Genomic DNA, 19,335 nt, shown 5'->3' on the forward strand with positions numbered 1-19,335 from the left:
ATCCCCAGCCCCAATAACTGCTTCTTAATGTCATCTAATACCTAGTTCACATCCAAATCTCCCTACTTGTCCCCAAAACACTATTTTTTGGAGGGGGAGGGGTTTGCCTGGGATTGAACCCAGTGGTGCTTAACCACTGAGCCACATCTTCAGCCTTTTTATTTTTTGTGACAGGGTCTTGCTAAATTGCTTAGGGACACCATGACCAGATATATAGTTGGTTTGTTTTTCCCATCCTACCCACCTCATCCCCTTATCCTTCCTTTTATTATTATTATTTTTTTAATCTTGATACTGACCTTTCTGAGAGTTCAAGTTGTTCCTTGGACATGTGAGTCACATTCACATTCAGGATTTCTCTGAATGTTTCTCAGAGTGTCATTAACTTGTTCCACTATCTGGAGTCTTTTTTGCATGATGGAATGAAGGCTCAATGCTGGATCATACACATTCAGTGTTACCTCTTAGATGCTGCTGTATACTTCAAATTGCATCACATCAGGATGTACAAAATACTGGGTTATGCCACTTTAGTGAGGATCAAACTGATTATGGGGGAGGCTGTGACAGTCAGACTTCTGCATTTTTTGGTTGTTGTTTGGTACCAGGAATTGAACCCAGGGGTGCTTAACCACTGAACCACATCTCCAACTATATATATATAAATAAATAAATATATAAACAGGGTCTGAGTTGCTTAGGGCTTCACTAAATTGCTGAGGCTGGCTTTGAATTCACAATCCTCCCAAGTTGCTGGGGTTACAGGCAACTTGTGGTGTGCCACCACACCCAGCTAGACCTCAGCATTATGAAAAGTGTTTCATACCTTGTGATCACTAAAGTAACCTATGGTGTGCTTTGATTTTTTGTTCTCTCATTTGTTTCAATTAAGATATAATTTATATACACTAAAATTCCCCTTTCAGTGTGAGTTTTGACAAATGCATACAGTTGTGCAACTATAGCCACAATCAGGATATAATATACATCACAGAATGACTCTCAATAGATAAGACATGGAAATAACCTAAAGGTCCATCTGCAGATAAATGGATTTTTTTAAAATGTGGCATATACACACAGTGGAGTAGTATCCCAACTTTAAAAAAGGGAATCCTGCCATAGACAACAACATAGATAACCTTCAGGACATTATGCTAAGTGATGTGAGTTAGTCACAGAGAACTAATACTGCATGTCTATCTGAGGTGTCTAAACAACAAAGATTAAAGCAGAAAGGAGAATGATGGGTTATCAGAATGAGGGCACAGAAGAGGGGAAGTTGCTATTCAATAGGTATATAGTTTCAGTTATGTAAGATGAGTAGAGATCTAGAGATCTTCTTCTTGGACTCTCCCTGCCCCACCCTGGTATCAGTCTTTCCAAAAGGAGCTCTGGTTAGCCTAAGCCAATCCTGAGACCAGACAACTTAGCTCTAGCTGCTAGAACGGAAGTCCACCAACTGGGTAGTTTAAATTTATTTCTCACAGTTCTGGAGGCTGGGAAGTCCGTGATCAAGGTACTAGCAGATTCACTTCCCAATGTGAGCCTGTTTCCTGCCTTGTGGACAGCCACCTCCTTCCCTGCGCTCACAGAGCCCTTCTCAGTGCACACACATGGAGAGCATGGCTTCCACATTCAAACTGTAGGGACATCACCACTCAGGATCACTGAAGTTTCTTCCCCTCATGCTACTCCACTAAGGCAGCTGAGCTAGGGAGGCTGTTAGAGGAAGCTGTCGCCACTGAGTGGTTCAGGCCTGGGTTCTTCTCTCTTTCTACAGAAGAGGGCAGACACAGGGCATTTGGCATCTGGGCCACTCACTTGCTACCAACCTGAGGACAAGACCAGTGGAGAGAGGGCAGAGCCAAGAGCATCACAAGTCTAGGAGCCAGCACCCTATCTACAAACACTCCTATCTACAGACACACTGTTCATTTGGGGCTTCAGTCAGCAATGAGAAAACGAGTGATGGGCCAGGTCAGAATGTCACTTGGTTTCTTTCACAAAAACCCTTAATTAGAAAAAAGAAGAAGAAGGAGGAAAAAAAAAACACCCTCACATATACTCCTTTACATTCCTGTTTATTTTTCCTGCTCACAAAAGCACCTGAAAGTGCCTTTCAAGGAGAGAAAATGCTAGAGCAGTTCCTCAGAAGCCCAATGCTCAAGTCTCAAGGAGGAAGCCAGGAGACCAGACCAGGCACCCCCAGCATCCTAGAACTGGGGCTAGGCCCAGAAGAGTTTTAGAGGGCAGCAACTCGACACACAAAGGGCAGCTCTGCACAGGTCAGGAGCACCCTTCTCAGCCCAAGGAGCTCATCAGGCTCTGGGCCTGCTTCAGTTCTGCAGAGGCAAGAAATGGACAGGAGGGAAGCAGTCAAATGAGGTCTGGGAGGGCCCCTTACCCCTCCAGGTGCAGCTGAACCTCACCTGCCAGGAGAACCTGGAACTTGTCTGCTGAGAGGGACATGACCACAGGCTGAGCCGAGGCACCTGGGGCAGGTGCCACCTCCAGTCGCAGGTGCACCATGGGCTCTTCCACAGAGTGCAGCAGGCTGGAGCTGAGAGTATAGTCCACCCTCCAGCCCACTCCTGCCAGCCTGTTCACTGTGGAACAGGGTAGGGCATCTCTCAGGCAGGCGAGCCAGGCAGCCTGCGGTCCACATCCTGGTTTGGCCTGTAATACCTCAAGGCTGTGTGGTCTCTCAAGCTCTTGCCCTTTGACCCAGGCTTGGTACAGGGCAGGTACTCAGTCATTAAGAATTCAAATATTCACCACAAGCCTCAAAGAAAATAAAAACTTCTAGACTGCAGTCAGGAGATCTATGGCCAGGTCCCAGCTCTGCACCTGCTCCATGTGCTGAGGCCTCAGAACTGGCACTCAGCACACTGCGTGCACCTTCCAGAGTGGAGCCTGGCACCTACCCTGCTGGGCCCCATACTCACCACGTAAGCTGCAGGCCCGTAGGTGCTCCTGCAAGGGACTCTGCTTCTCCTCGTAACAGCGGCACAGGCTGGCTGCATGCTCTAGGGGAAGATGGCAGTTGGTTGAGGTGGCAGGTGGGGCTATGGATGGGACCACCCAGAGGGCAGGTTTCAGACTCCAAACCCAGAATGGGCAGGCACACCCCAGGGTCACATAGCCTGGCCTGCTCTTTAGCAGCCCTTGCCCACAGGCTAACCACCTGCCCGTCCCCATCCTGTACCTTTGGGCAGTCCCAGCTGCTGCAGTTCACTGGACAAGGACTCGCCATCCACACTATGCTTGGCTGCACTGGAGAGGATGAAACTCAACACAGCGACTGTGGCCTTCACATCACCTGACTCTGCAGACCCATAAGTGGCACAGGGTGTCACTGTGGCTCCAGCCACCTTTCTGTTGCCCTTTCATCTTCAGCTCAGAGCCCAAAGCTTCCTTGAGCCACAGGCACTGCTACTGCCCCACCAGAAGCCGGCAGAGGATGGGGGCAGGATCACTGAAGTTTCTTCCCGTCATGCTACTCCACTAAGGCAGCTGAGCTAGGGAGGCTGCTAGAGGAGGGGTCCTCCATGCCAGCATCAGGTTGAGAACCCAGGACCACCCAGGGCCCGTGGACACAGTGGCTACTCACCAAATTTAGCATCAGCAGTGAGCTTCAGGATCTTTTCATACTATGGGGAAAGGAGGCCCTCAGGGGGGTGCCAGAGCCCTGCTCGGCAGCCCCCACCCCCATCCTGCATCCTGTGTGAGGAACAGTCTGGGGCTGAAGAAAAGGATGGGGGTGTCCAGAAAGGCTGGGAGGCTGGATCATCCACCTTCCTGGGGTCATAAGGTCATGTGACAATGGGATCCTGGGCTGTACTTACATCAATCCCCTGTCCCAGAAGCTCCTTCAGCACCTGGCTACACAACAGCCGCAGCTTCACAGAGGACTGGAAGGAAGTGCTCATATTAGCCAGACTGACACATCTCACCCCTCATTGCTCAGGGACTGGATCAGACAAGGCTAGCCATGTGATCAAGGTCATGCAGCATGGGAGCATAGGCTGAGAGCACTGAGGCCCCAACCTAAGTGAGATCCCCACTTAGATCCCACCCTCTACTTTCACAAACTCCAGTGCCAACCTCCTCTCCCCCCACCCTGAGAAGACTCCAATCACTCAACAATCTTGGCCAGTGTGCTGATCTCTGCCAGGACCCAGTCAGGACAGTCCAGATCACCACAGAACCGGAACCTCTGCAAAGGAATGAGGCAGGCTCGCTGCAGGGAGGGCTGAGGTGTGGCCAAGATCCATGTCCAATCCATGCCACTTGCCCTCCCCTATCAGGGAGAACTCTTCTCCCTGACCCACAACACACCAGACCTCGTTGGTGTCTACTCCAGGCATTGCTTTCTCTTTAACAGATCCCATTCTGAAAGCCCAAGGTTCAGCAAGAAACAAGTCTCTCTTACCTCCACTCCAACCCCACCACGGCTCCAGCCACACTGGTTCCCTGCTGTTCCCCTTATGCCAACCCCATTCCCACCTGCATCCTCACTGTTCCCTCTATGGTTTTCTCTCTCATTTCATTCAGGGCCCTGCTTAAATGACCCTTTGTTGAGTGGGCCCTTCCACATCATACTTCCTAAAATGGCCCCTTGCATAAGGAAATTTGGGAGTCCATGGATATGTTCATTATCTTGATCATGGTGATCCAAGGCCCAGCAAGATTTGGCCTTTGCTTGCTGCCCTGCCTCACCTGTCCCCAACCCCTGATCAACTACTGTAGCTACGCAAGATGCATGCATTCTGGGGGGAACCTTACCCCCCTCAAAAGAGTCTGCACATACTTTTCCCTGTCTGAAGATACCTTCTTGCCACTCTTTTTTTAAAAATATTTATTTTTTAGTTTTAGGTGGACACAATATCTTTATTTTTCTGTGGTGCTGAGGATTGCACCCAGTGCCTCATGCATGTGAGGCAGGCACCCTACCACTGAGCCACAAACCCTGCCCGCTTCCTGCCAATCTTGCTTCCTAACCTCTAGTACACAAATGGACTTCACCCAGCCTGTTCCCACTCCACCCTCAGGTGGATTCCATTCTCAGGAAGCCTCCCAACACCATGCACAATGCACAGTCAGGCCTCTACCAATGGAGTCTTAACTATGACCCTCAATTCATGCCTCTGACTTCACTCCCTTACTGCCACTTAAGTCCAGCACCTGACATAGACCAGGCACTCATCTGTTGAATGAATGGATGGATAAGGTGAGAAGTTCCAATATAAAACTACTCTCTGGCTCTGGAAAGAGCAGAGAGGATTCTAATAGTGTGCAAGAGTGGATCAATTCCATGGAACTGGAGGGCTGGGGCAGTGGGCACCCTTAGAGGCCCTCTTAGGAACCCTATAAGGATTCCTGCTCCTGCTCTGGGAGACGAGGACTCTTTCTTCCAGTCAAAGAGCAGCCCTGGACTCTAAGCTGGTGGGTCTCATCTGTCCCATCCCTAGGCTGAGAAGCAGGGGACGGAGAGGGGCCTTTCTCTCCTGGACCCTCAGCCCTCACCACCGCCCCCGCAGTGGTTAAGATGAGCAATTCCCCGCTCCCAGGGCCACCGTCACACCCTTCCCGCCCCGGCACCCAGGCATTACATCTCGGCTGGTGCCTCACCATCGCGCCAGGAGGCCGGGGCCCAGGCCTTGCTTCTTCCGGTCGCTCAAGGTCAGCTGATCCCGCGATCACGTGATCCGCCTCTGCGCCTGGGAGGGTAGGGCCGCCCCGCGGGAGTGCGAGCGGATCTCGGCTCGCTGGAGGTGCCTGGGCTCAAAGGCCAGCGCGTTCGCCTCTGTCTCCAGAATCCTTTCCTGAAAACCGCCAGCGCCATTCCCCAGTTTAACTGAGCGCAGAAGCAAGGCAGCGGGAAAGGAGGAGGGGAGTTATTTCATTTGTTTAACTTGGGAGGATCCCGGCGGCCAGGGGTATTCGGGTCTTTTCCATGTTTTCCACCATGAAGCATCGATTTACAGCTGTGGGTTGTGCGAAGGGCTTATTTTACAACTTTGTTGAAATATGGATACATATACAGGAAATTGTGCATAATTTAAGTATAAATTCTTTTCTAAGTATAAAGCTTAAAGAATTTTTGTAAACTGTACACCCCGTGTAACCAGCACCCATATAAGGAAAGAACGTTTCCAGTTCCTCTGCTCTCTCCTTCGAATGTGCACGGGTATTTTATTTCATTTTGACGAACCCTCCTAGGTGCTAGCAGAAAGGACTGTAACAATTTACAGGATCAGGAAAACCCTTTTCCATCAGCTTCACCAACACCAGACTTTTAATTTAATTTTGTCAGATCTGATGAGAGAAAAATTTTTTTTCTCTAAATTGCAGTAATGTGTTTGCTGAGTGACTCAGCAACTGTGGGTCTAGGAAAAGTAAGTTTCCAACGTTGACTTGAAAAAGCTTTTTAAAAATTTTTTTAAATTTTATTTGTTCTTTTTATATATGCATGACAGTAGAATGTATTTTTGGCATATTATACATACATAGAGTATAACTTATTCTAATGAGGATCCCTATCTTATGGTTATACATGGGTAACCCTGGTTGTGTGTTCAAATACAAGGCTAGGAAAGTTATGTCCCCTTACTTATACTGTCCTTCCTATTCCCTGTCCCCTCCCTTCCTTTTGTTTCCCTTTGTCTAATTCAATGGACAAAGTTTTTAATCAGAAACTAGACTAAGGAATTAAGAAGAAATTGAGTAGTTTGAGATCTCTCCTCTCCTCAATGTTGTGGCTGTCTCATCTACACCAGGTCTGCTGGATATCACAGCCCTTTAAGCTTTCAAAGGACAAATAGGCCAGGGATGTAGCTCAGTGGTAGAGTGCTTGCCCTGGATTTGATTCCCAGCACTGCAAAAGAAAAAGATAAGGAATAGATTTAGAGTCCATGAAAATTAAACTTCTTCATAAAATAGAAAGAAATCATGTCCCAGTTTGCGCTAATATTGATGCCATTCATAGAGTTTTTTAAATCATAAACTCAGCATATCCAAGACAACAATGTGGGCTGGGGATGTGGCTCAAGTGGTAGCACGCTCGCCTGGCATGTGTTCGGCCTGGGTTCGATCCTCAGCACCACATACAAGCAGAGATGTTGTGCCCCCCGAAAACTAAAAAATAAATATTAAAACATTCTCTCTCTCACTCTCTCTTTAAAATAAAAAAAAAACCCACAAAGACAACAATGTGTTAAAATATCATGCCATATCAAAATTATTTTAAGAACATTTGAATGGCTCAATTTGTATTTAATCATATCAATAGGTGGATATATTGAAAAATCATTTTTTAAAAAATGTTTTTTAGTTGTAGATGAACACAATACTTTATTTTATTTTTTTTATGTGTTGCTGAGGATCGAACCCAGTGTCTTCCATATGCAAGGTGAGCACTCTACAACTCCAGGCCTGAAAAATTATTTTTGATTTAAAAATAGAAAAAAGGAAATGAGAAATAGATGAAAACTGCCTTAAGTTGATAGAGTATTTGAAAACAAAAGAGCAAACATAACATCAGACAGACAAATTATTTAAATTTGGGAATAAGGTAAAAAGGTGGACAGAATGTCCTTTTTATGTCATTAGGAGCTTCATTTCACAGATATTTGCTTCACAAATTAAATTATTTGGTTACTTACAGCAGTGATTCTCAAATTTTGGAGTGTCCCTGAAGGACCTACAGGCTTGTTGGAACAGATCGCAGGGTCCCTCTCTGGACACCTACTTCAGTATGTCTGGGGTGGGATCTGAGAATGTGCATTTTCAACAAGTCCCTAGGTGATGGCAGTGCTTCCAGTTTGTTATCACACCTTGAAGACCACTAATAGAAAATGCAACTGAAAGTTACATGTTAACTTGCAGATAGAAATTCTGTTCAGTAGAAAAGATAACCTGGGACGATTATAGCTTTCTTGCCTTGTAGAACATTAACGAGTTTTGTCTCTAACTCAGCACACATTTCAAAGTACCTTTCCTGATGTGCTATAGATACTATCTCAATTGTTTTTTGAACTGGCTGTGTCATCTTGCTCATGTACAGGCCCAGAGCCCTGACCCACTGCAGGCCCCACTCCTTCCCAGTGTTCTCTAAGACCGAAGGCAACTATGGTAAAGTGCCCTGTGTCCTGGGGGCCAAGAAAGGTGAGGGGTTGTCCCACCTACTGTCTACCAGGCCCCAGAGCAGAGAATAGCCCCATCCACCCAAGCCTAACACCATATCCTAGGGACTGGTCCACTTGAAAGCAGTAGCTCAAGCTTCCCCCAGTTCCCCAGAGAGGATTTCCTTGACCACAGGCACTACCCAGGCTGTGGGTGGCCCAGAAGCCTGAATTGGCATGGATATAGCCACAAATTTGTCTCTCAAGAGCTTCCAGGGCTTCTGGTAACTGGTTTATATTTGGGTTTGTGAATAGAGGCTATCCCTCAGCAGGAAAGAAGGGAACAACTGTTACACACATCAGTCCTCTGCAAGGAGAAGTTCTCCAGGCTCAGGGCAGCTATTAGCCTTTGGCCCAGATGAGTGGTCCTTCAAATTGGGTATGGTGGTGCATTCCTATAATCCCAGTGTCTCAGGAGGCTGAGGCAGGAGGATTCCAAGTTCAAAGCCAGTCTCAGCAAATTAGCAAATCAGTCTCAGTCTTTCTAAGTAACTTAGCAAGACCCTGCCTAAAAATAAATAAAACGGACTGGGGATGTGGCTCAGTGGTTATGTGCTCCTGGGTTCAACCCCTGGTAATCCCCCCCAAAAGAGTAGCACCTCAAATGGGAGCCCCTCTTCCCACCTCCTTGTGCCCCTACTATCCTCACCTGAATGCTCTCCTGCCACCCCAGCCAAGTTACATTCTGGAAAACCTCTACATGTCCTTGGGAAGTCACTTCCTTCTTCTTCTCAGAGCTGTTGTCCCCACCCCATTCCCATTTGCTACCTTTCATGCAATGCAGAGAGATGACCAGTTTCTGTTCCTGGGTCAGAGCAGAACTTAAGGGGCCAGGTGGGCCTGATGGCCTCACTGTCCCCTTTGTCCTTCCTGCACACAGAAAAGGGGCAGGATGACTGGCCATCTGCCTTGACTCCCAACCCGCCGCCCTCCAGGCCAGAACTATAGAGTCCTCCCTCCTTTGCTCATCTGGAGTAGCAGCACTGGATGGAGGGATTTTTTTTTTTTTTGTAGTGCTGGGGGTCAAACCAGGTCCTCTCACATGCCAAGCAAGCGCTGTACCACTGAGATACACTCACAGCCCTGGAGGAAGACAGGGATGGGGCTGATCTGAAGGGCGGGAGATCATGGACAAGTCATGGGGTACAGTGCAGCAGAGAGTGGTAGGTAGATCAAGCTCTCTAGGCTCACCTGAAACAGTGGAGCCAGCACCCCCTTGTCTAGCCCCACCTACCTCACAGGTGGAAAGGGGGACTTCATAGAGAGTGGAGGCAAGCAGAAAAGGCCAGGCCACCTCCATCTGACCTTTTACTGGCCTGGGTGAAGGGTAGAGTTCAGAGCTGGAGGTCTCCGGACTCCTGGCCCTGCACTAGTGGAGACAAGGCCCAGGCAGGGGCAGGGGCAGCAGCACCCAAGTCACGGAGCCCAGGGAGGAAAGAACTGACCAGAGTCCTGCAGCCCTGGTGCTAGCTTAGGGCCCCCTCCTTCCCCCACAGATTGAGGTGGTGTCCAGTTTGGCCTCTGGTCAAGATGTAATCTTCTGGCTTCTGACTCCAAAGCCTACCTTACCTCACCTTTCCCTCTTCTCACCTGAAGCTGGCATGAAAGTCCATATGAAAGGTGAGCATTTCCCTGAGCAGGGCTGCTGGGCTGGACACAGCTCCCGGGACTGGTGCAGGCAAGGTCAATCCCTGAGTCTTTGCAATTCGCACCCTCAGTTGAGCCTTGCCCCACCACACAGCTATGTTTGGGGCTTCATGGGAGGCCAGGGGATGTCAGGGACAAGGCCTTCCTGAGATATCCATAATAGCACTGCTACTGCCAGACCCACCACAAACCCCGTGTCCCCCAGTCTGCCTCCCAAGCTTTCCTTGCCTCCCCTCCCCAGTCTGCTAAAAAGGGAACTGGCCCCATCCAGACCCACTGGAGAAGGGTCTTGGGAAACCACCTGTTGGGAGATTAGCTCAACCTTAGTTTACTTTTTCATTCCCCAAACATCCACTGTCCACATTGCAGAGGCTGGCTTTGAACTTGTGATCTTCCTGTCTCAGCCTCCTGAGCCACTGGAATTACAAGTATGTGCCACCATACCCAACTCATGTTGATTTTTTTTTTTTTTTTGGTACTGGAGATTGAACTCAGGGGCACCAACTGAGCCTCATCCCCAGCCATATTTTGTATTTTATTTAGAGACTGGGTCTCTCTGAATTGTTTAGCGGCTAACTTTTGCTGAGACTGGCTTTGAACTCACGATCCTCCTGCCTCAGCCTCCCAAGCCACTGGGATTATGCCACACATGGCTCATGTTGATTTTTATTTGTTTTTATTGTTATTTTTTTGTTACTGGAGATTGAACTCAGAGGCACAAACTGAGCCACATCCCCAGCCCTATTTTGTATTTTATTTAGAGGCAAGGGTCTCACTGAGTTGCTTAGCACTTCACAGTTGCTGAGGCTGGTTTTGAACTTGTGATCCTCCTATCCCAAGTTGTTGGGATTACAGGCATTTGCCACTGTGCCTGGCCCCATGTTGATTTTTAAAAGATGATTTTTAATACACTTAAATCACATAACTGAACATGATTACTAATATAAAATTGTGACTGAATATGATCATGTAATAATCACAAAATATAGAAGTTAAAAACAAACTAAAAAATCAATCAATAAACCTCTTCTCCCCTCAAATAACAGTCTTTTCCCAAGGTATGCAACTGTACATGTAAATTTCATGAGATGCCATCTTGAATTCTTAGAAAAATGTTGCCTTGATAATGGGCCTAAATTATTCCTGTAGTAAATCCTTCTCTGAAACTGTCCTAACGCAGATTAAAAGCAAACCTTAAATGGAGCCAACTTATTTCAGGTAATAGGTGCTGGAACAAAGTACAACACTATGTAAAGGAAAACAACAAAATCCAGCATCCACAACATAAATGTCATAATGTCAATCACCCAGTCAAAACCTTGGCAGTCAAAAAGTGCCAGAGGGCTGGGGATATAGCTTGGGGTAGAACACTTGCCTCGCCAAACACACACACACACACACACATACACACACACACACACACACACACACACACACACACACACACACGGGGGGGGGGAGGATTAGCAGATAAAGAAATTTAAAATCTGCTTTTATAAATATACTCCATGGGCCAGAGTCATGGCTCAGTGGTAGAGCACTTGCCTAGTGTGTGCGAGGCACTGGGTTTGATTCTCAGCACCACATAAAAATAAATAAATAAAGTTATTTAAAAAACTAGATGACCATCTTTTAAAAATACACACATACATATACTCCATGAAAAATTTGAACATCCCAGGTATGGTGGGTGGTGCATGCCTGTAATCCCAGTGACTCAACTGGCTAAGGCAGGAGGATCACAAGTTCAAGGCCAAACTCACAGTGAGACCCTGTCTCAAAATAAAAAAAAAGGACTGGGAATGTGGCTCAGTAGTAAAGCACCCCTGGGTTCAATTCTCAGTAACAAAAAAAAAAAAAAAAAGGGAGAGAGAGATCAGTGGAAGTTGTTTTTTTTTTGTGGTTGTTTGTTTTGTTTTTTAAATAAGAATCTCTGGAGATAAAGTCAGCCTGCGCAGTCACCTGCACTCAGTCACCTCAGGGAAAAAGGTCAGTGAATCTGAAGGGAATGAGCTTGACATTACCCTCAAAAAATCAAAAAGCAAAACAAAAAAAAAAAAAAGAAGAAGAAGAGAACATTAGGAATTTGTGAAAAAAATACCAAGTGGTCTGGAATCTCAGAAACATGAGGGGACAGAGAAATACTTGAAGAAATCATGATGAAAAATTTTCCAAATTTAATGATAACTATAGTTTCACAGACCCAAGATCCTCAATGAACCCTAAGAAGAAACCTACACCAAAGCATAGCATAATAAAACTGCTTTTAAAAAGTCATAAATAAGCCAGGTGATACCAGCAGCTCAGGAGGCTGAGGCAGAGGATTACAAGTTCAAAGCCAGCCTCAGCAACTTAGCAAGAATCTTTCTCAAAATTAAAAAAAAAAAATCTTAATGTAAGGTCAGGCAGCAGCCACCAAAAGGAGGCAGATTTTAAAAGGCTGCTGAAGGAGGCTTTGTTGAGATTTTGCTCCCGGCGGAACCCTCAGACCAACGGAGCAGGTCTAAGGAGAAGCGCGCTGGGGCTCAACCGGACTGGAATTTTTATTGGGCTTCGGGCAGCAAGGGAGGGCTTGGGATGGGAAGAGAGGTTTTTAGGGTCCCTTGTCCTACTGGGGTTGGTCAGGAGAAGCTAGCTAAGATCCAGAATTGTCCAGGAGACCCCGCTGATTGACAGTTCCCTCGGGGCTGGAGTTGTGGCTCAGTGGCAAAAACTCCCCTGAGCAATCCCTGCTACCAAAAAGAAAAAAAAATCTTTATTCAGTAAAAATATTCTTTTTTTTTTAAAGAGAGAGTGAGGGGGGGGGAGAGAGAGAGAGAGAATTTTAATATTTATTTTTTAGTTTTCAGCAGACACAACATCTTTGTTGGTATGTGGTGCTGAGGATCGAACCCAGGCCGCGCGCATGCCAGGCGAGCGCGCTTGAGCCACATCCCCAGCCCCAGTAAAAATATTCTTAAAAATGAAGGCAAATGAGTTCCCTACACAAACAGAAGCTAGTTGTCACCAGCAGACCTATACTACAAGATACATTAAAATTAAACTGGGTAAAGTGGTGCATGCCTGTAATCCCAGTGACAAGGGGGGCCAAGGCAGGAAGATCTCAAGTTGGTGACCAGTCTCAGCAACTTAGTGGGACCCTATCTCAAAAAAAAAAAAAAAAAAGGACTGCTGATGTAGCTTAGTGGTTAAGTGCTCCTGGGTTCAATCCCTAGTGCCAAAAAGAAAAAAAAGTTGAGCATTGGGGCTGTAGATCAATGGCAGAGCACTTGCCTAGCACATATGAGGCGCTGGGTTCGATCCTCAACACCACATAAAAATAAATAAATAAAGGTAATGTGTGTTAGGTGCAGGATAGGCTGAATAAATTGAATGCAGGGCATGCCAAACAAAGTTAGCTGCAGGATGACCTGGCTTCTCAAACCCTCTGTCTGGTTCTTTATTACTTGTTTGCTTCAAGCCCAAATGCCCAAGCCCCCGCTCAAGGCTGAGCTCTTCGCCCCCCTGCTCAAGGCCGAACACTTAACCCGCCTTGTGCGAACAAGGCAGCTTGCAGACCCAGAGACCCCATTAGATTTGGGCTATAAAAACTCCCTTCTGCTGGGCCCCTCTCTCTCTTGCTCTCTCTCTTGCTCTCTCTGTCTCTCTTGCTTTCTCTCTCTCTCTCTCTCTTCTCCTCTGTTGCACTGCTGCAATAAAGATCTCTTGGTCACTCTGAGTGTTGTGGTCACTTTCCTTTCAATGTGTCCATCTACAACTAAAAAAAAAAGAAAAGAAAAAAGTTAAAAGAAGTTATTTAATCAGAAGAATCATTTGAATCTATACAAAGGAATGAAAAGCAGTGAAAGGACAAATAAATAAGTTTGTGGGTTAATGTAAAAATATTTTCTCTTTTTGATATTTAAATATAATTGTTTAAGACAAAAGTATGTTGTGAGATTTATAACATAAGTCAAAGTAAAATGAGGAATCACACAAGGGCAAGGAGAAGAAATGGAAGTACCCTATGATTATAAGGTAACAGTCACTGTTGAGAGGCCCTCACCTCTGCAGAGCCACCTGGAACAGTGTGTTGCTGTGGCAGGGTGAAGAGGGCCATTTTAGAGATTTCCACTTGGCCCTTGCTACTGTACTGGCTCACATCCACAGGTCAGGGAATAAGTGTATGAGCTCTGTTAGCTTCTAAGCATACTGTGTCAGTTGTAAGTGGGGAGCAAGGCTGTAACAGGGTGGGGGTACATGGCCCCTGCCTCCAGGGTTCCATTTATTACCTAGTCTCCACATGGCCCCACCCCATAGAGGGCAGGGGCATGATGACATGTGGGTCTTGGGGTGTATTGGCATCAGATTCACCATTTTAGGCCAGGAGCCATTTTATCTAGAGATTCCAAAGTTTTGATTCTGAGGCAGAGTTGCTGAACTTCCCATAAGAACATGTGCCTGCTGAAATGATCAACTCCGCCCCAGCTGAAACTCCTAAGCAACCTATGAGATTCCTCTTGCGGGCTATGGAGCTGCTCTGTGAGTGACAGGCTGCTGCTGTCCCAGTCGGTTTGCCTCCCATTACTGACGATAAATCTCTTGTGTGGGATTCCAGTGTGTGGCTTGGTCTTTGGACTTTGTGAGTGTCCTTTTGATGAATCTAGCCTAATTCCACTTTAAGATTGGGAGCCATCTCATCACAAAGTCATGCAAAGTTAATTTCTGTTTTACTATAAATTACTGCAATTTCTAAACTTGCTTGGAATGTCTCTCTCTTGAACTCACCCAGGCCTGGTTTTCCCTGACCAGATAACAACTCTCTGAAACCCTAATGGCACCTCATAAATTCTGATGTTGGGATCTAAATTTACTCCCTAAGTGCTGAACCATTTAGACCATTAACCTACTACCTGCCTTTGTATTATGCTTGTCAAAATCCTGTTATCTGTAAGATCTCAAGTCACCGGGCTTTTTGCAACTTTTTGTGCTATAAAACTGCGCTCCTAGAGAGCTGGAGGAATGTTCTCTAACGCAAGGATTTCAGGAGAGTCAGTCCCGGCTGGTTGGAATTACAAGCTTGCTTTAATTTGATTTAAAACTGGAGTTGGTGGTCTTTTCTTTGCGTCATGGTTAAACTCTTTCAGGGTGTCCATGTCAGCTCTGAGCCTGTATCAACAGCCCCTCCAAGGGTCTGGGTCTTCACTTTTCACCAGATACATTACTCTGATAAATGCCTCAGACCCCTTTGGAGAAGGGCTGAGGTCATGATACGCCGGTTACCAGTGATGAGTTCTGTTCCCTCAAATGTTGAAGTATGACGTTAGAGAAGCACGCCGAGGCAAGCATATAAGGTAGGGTTTATTTAAAAAGGGGTAGCATAGATTTCTCCATGGAGGGAGAAGGGGGCCATAGCTGGTATCCTGGTATCCCAAGAAGCGAGAGAGTGTTTTGCCTTTTTATAGACCCAGACTTCCTTTGTTCTCCTTCTCTCTTCCCCTTATCTCTCTTTTCTGTGTACTAGGCCCAGGAATGCTTGGTGGGATGGCAAAAAGGTGGGAAACAGGTGGGCTGAAGGGGGAAGGGCCTGATGGAGCAGCCCAGGACACATTAATTAACAACTTTATAGCTCCCTGTAGGAGGGGCAATTCCTGGGACAGGTTACCTTAGCAACAGGTAGAAGCAGGGGCAGGTGCTTGGTAAGGGTAGAGGAAGGGCTCCGAAGGAATTAATATTTCACTCCCTCAGGGGACAGTCTCCAACTTCCTGGACTCACTCAAATTGGCCTCCTTGATCCGACCTGACTTGATTTACCTATCTATACTGACTGCCTGTCTAATTCTGGCTTTAGTCATATCTGCTGAATATCTTGTAATATTGCAGGACATTTCCTCAAGATCCAGACTCTCTTCCAACCGATGGATTATAGGTCTCATTCATCTCATTCTGGAGACTGAGTGAGTGATTGTAAATTTTTTTGTTGTTGTTGCAGCCTTATGGGTTTTTTCCTGATTATACAAGAAATACCCAAGTGCTATGGTGTGGGTATGGTTTGAGTGTGTCCCCCAAGGGCTCATTTGTTTGGAGGCTTGGTTCTTAGCCTGGTGATGTTGGGAAATGGCGTGAAAAATGGCATGAAACTTTTAAGTGGTGGGTCCTACTGGTGATCCTTAGGTCAAATGGGGGCGTACCTTTGGATTATGCGATCCTGATCTCTCTCTGCTTTCCTGTTTTATAATGTCTCACTCCCATCCCACACTTGCTCCCACTGTTGTGATGCTAATGAACCCAGCCTAATTCCATCTGAAGATTGGAACCATCTCATCACAAAGTCATGATGAATATAAAATACTAAGATTTCTATTTGGCCTGACCATGTTTAAACTTGTTTGGAATGCCTGTCTGTGCTCTGAACTCACCCGTGCCTGGCTCTCCTTGACCAGATAACAACTCTCCTTGAAACCTCAGTGACACCTCATAAATTCTGATGTTGGGATCTAAATTTTCTCCCTACCTTGAAATATTAAGCCATGTACATCATTAATCTGATATCTGCCCTTGTATTACACTTGCCAGAATCCTGTTAGCTGTGAGTTCCCAAGACACTCACCTTTTAACTTTGTGTTATAAAAACCTTCCTGCTCTTAGACCAGGCTGTCCTCTGGCCGAGCTTTTGAGTGAGGCAGTCCGCTGATCAGCTCTCTTGTGTACACAATATAAGCTTGCTTTAATTTGGTTTAAAATTGGAGCCGGTGGTCTTTGTAAGGTCAGGCAGCAGCAATCAAAAGGAGTCAGATTTAAAAAGGCTGCTGAATAAGGCTTTATTGAGATTCCATTCTGGGGTGGAACCCTCAGCCGACAGAGTAGGTAAGAAGAGGGTCTAAGGAGAAGGGTTTGTGGGGGGCTCTTGACCTGACTGGAATTTTTATTGGGCCTAGGGCAGGAAGGGAGGACTTGGGACAGGAAAAGGGGTTTTTAGATTCCCTTGTCCTACGGGGTTGGTTAGGGGAGCTGGCTAAGGATTGGCCAGGAGACCCCACTGATTGACAGGTGGTTCCATGGGTGCCTGATTGGTGGTTCTTTCGCTTGAGGGTTGCTTTGTGCTTTGTTCCTCAGCCACCTCCACCTAACAGTCTTTTCTTTGCATTGTGGGTTTAACAATGCCATCCATTATGAGGCTGTCATCTAAGCTAAAAAATGCTGGTGCCATACCTAGAGCCTCCAGAGCTGTGAGCTAAAGAATCCTCTTTTATTTATAAAGATAGCCTGACTCAGGTATTTCATCATGGTAATACTAAATGGAGAATTCTGCTAGTTTGGTGGCACACACCAATAATCCCAACAATTCTGGAGATGGAGACAGGAGAATTGCAAGTTTGAGACCAGCTTCAGTAATTTAGCAAGATCCTGTTGTTGAACCCACATGGCTTAATATTTCAAGGTAGGGAGTAAATTCAGATTCCAACCAGAATTCATGAGGTGCATGGGGCTGTGATTATGGCTCAGTGGTAGAACGCTTGCCTCGAACATGTGAGGCACTGGTTTCCATCCTCAGCACCACATAAAAATGAATAAACGAAATAAAGATATTGCATCCATCTATAACTAAGAAATATTGGGGCTGGGGATATGGCTCAAGCAGTAGCGCGCTCACCTGGCATGCGTGCGGCCCGGGTTCCATCCTTAGCACCACATACAAACAAAGATGTTGTGTCCGCCAAAAACTGAAAAATAAATATTGAAATTCTCTCTCTCTCAAAAAAAAGAAATATTAAAAAAAAAAAAAAAGAATTCAAAAGGCGCCACTGAGGTTTTAGGGAGGGTTGTTATCTTGTCAAGGAGAGCCAGGCATGGGTGAGTTCAGAGCACAGGCAGAATTCCAAACAAGTTTAAACATGGTCAGGCCAAATAGAAATCTTGGTATTTTACAGTAAAATAGAAATGTACTTTTCATGACTTTGTGATGAGATGGCTCCCAATCTTAAGATGGGATCAGGCTGGGTTCATTACTGTCTCAAAATAAAAATTCTTTCAAAAAAGGGTTTGAGATGTGGTTCAGTGGATTAGCATTTCTGGGTTCAATCCCTAGTAACAAAAAAATTTAAAAAATGGACAATACACCAAGCCAACTGCCTTATACCTCACCTCAGGGATACCATTAGGCAGCCAACCTTGCAGGTCAAGGCACGCTGGTCATCCTGAGAGCTAAGAAAATCGCATCCACCTTATCATTAATGGTTTGGTGCCACCACCTGGCCTCTGCTATTCTGGACTCCCACAGCCTCACTGATACCAAGTCATCATCTCTTGTCAGTCCTGACCTAGAAAGAATAGTGTCATTGAGTCTCTCAAAGATTTGAGTGGGCCTCTTGTAGAGCGCTTCTCATTAACTTAGGAAAGGAAGTTTCTCTGAGTCCTCTAAGGAAAAGAGTCCAGTGGCGCCTTATCATTAGCGTATAATGGACCTTCGTCTCCTTCCTTGACCCTCTGGGAAAGCGGTTACAGAATCTCCACCGCATTTGCTGCGGGGACTCTTTGGTGCACGTTTCAAGGAGCCATTCCAGCAGTGGGTTAGAACTCCAGGTGTCACCCAGTCCATTAGTCAGAGACAGTGCTTCCAAAGCAAGGAATTTTTTTTTTTTAATTCTCTGGAGATTCATCTAAGTTGTTGCATGAAGTAATGATTTTTTTTTTTAAAGAGAGAGAGGTGGGGGAGAATTTTAATATTTATTCGGACACAACATCTTTGTTTGTATGTGGTGCTGAGGATCGAACCGGGGCCGCATGCATGCCAGGCGAGCACACTACCGCTTGAGCCACATCCCCAGCCCAAATCAAGGAATTCTTATGTGCACAGCCTTTTATCCCCCCACCCCCAACACCCTCAAGTCTCTGCCTCCTCTCCTAGATTCTGCCAGAACACACCACATGGCAACTCCGTTGGTGAATAATTCACATCACCCAGAGCAGATGGTACCTGTCATCTTGGGTCTCTGTGAGGACTGACCCTAGGTTTGGGGGCATGGATCCTCATTTTATAAGGGTCCTCCTGAAAGAGAAGTGGTGCAGGACTGATCACACACACAGCTGGAATAAGAAGCGGGTTTATTGTCAGGAGCCTGGGAAGGCTGCTCTGTGCAGAGCTGGGGACAGGAGCAGCAAGGAGGGACAGCAGCATCAGCCCCCCCTTGAATGTTACCTTTTATAGGCTAGAATCATGGCCGCGATAGGGGCGGGTTTAGTCTTGACTGACATAGTCAGCATCCCCTGATCTTGTGGAAGGCAAGTTTGTTTCTTGGGAACAGAGACAGGCCCTTTTCTTATCTCTCAGAGGGGGAACAGGGAAACTGGCAAGTCCCTTTATCTTCTCAAGGAGCGAACAGGGAAACCAGTACGTCCCCATCTCAGGGGCCAGTGAGTTGTCTCCTATCTCTCAAGGAGAGAACAGGGAGAGACCAGCACGTCTCCAGGCCGGTAGTTTTTATCTCAGGCTACGTTCTATTTCTTGGGAATAAGAACAGTA

General features: G+C 46.3%; 1 protein-coding gene across 1 annotated transcript; it reads right to left on the minus strand.

Annotated features, from left to right (window-relative positions):
- Nucleotides 1–2,068: 2,068 nt before the first annotated feature.
- Nucleotides 2,069–5,785, minus strand: Commd4 (COMM domain containing 4). Its single transcript, XM_005316813.5, has 8 exons — nucleotides 5,635–5,785; nucleotides 4,148–4,219; nucleotides 3,849–3,914; nucleotides 3,614–3,653; nucleotides 3,209–3,328; nucleotides 2,949–3,029; nucleotides 2,433–2,609; nucleotides 2,069–2,345 (listed from the first exon to the last, which is right to left on the minus strand). The coding sequence occupies exons 1-8, from the start codon at nucleotides 5,635–5,637 to the stop codon at nucleotides 2,305–2,307; spliced, it is 600 nt and encodes a 199-aa protein (XP_005316870.1). The 5' UTR covers nucleotides 5,638–5,785; the 3' UTR covers nucleotides 2,069–2,304.
- Nucleotides 5,786–19,335: the final 13,550 nt, after the last annotated feature.

Source organism: Ictidomys tridecemlineatus, chromosome 5, assembly GCF_052094955.1.
Source record: "Ictidomys tridecemlineatus isolate mIctTri1 chromosome 5, mIctTri1.hap1, whole genome shotgun sequence".
NCBI lineage: Eukaryota > Metazoa > Chordata > Mammalia > Rodentia > Sciuridae > Ictidomys > Ictidomys tridecemlineatus.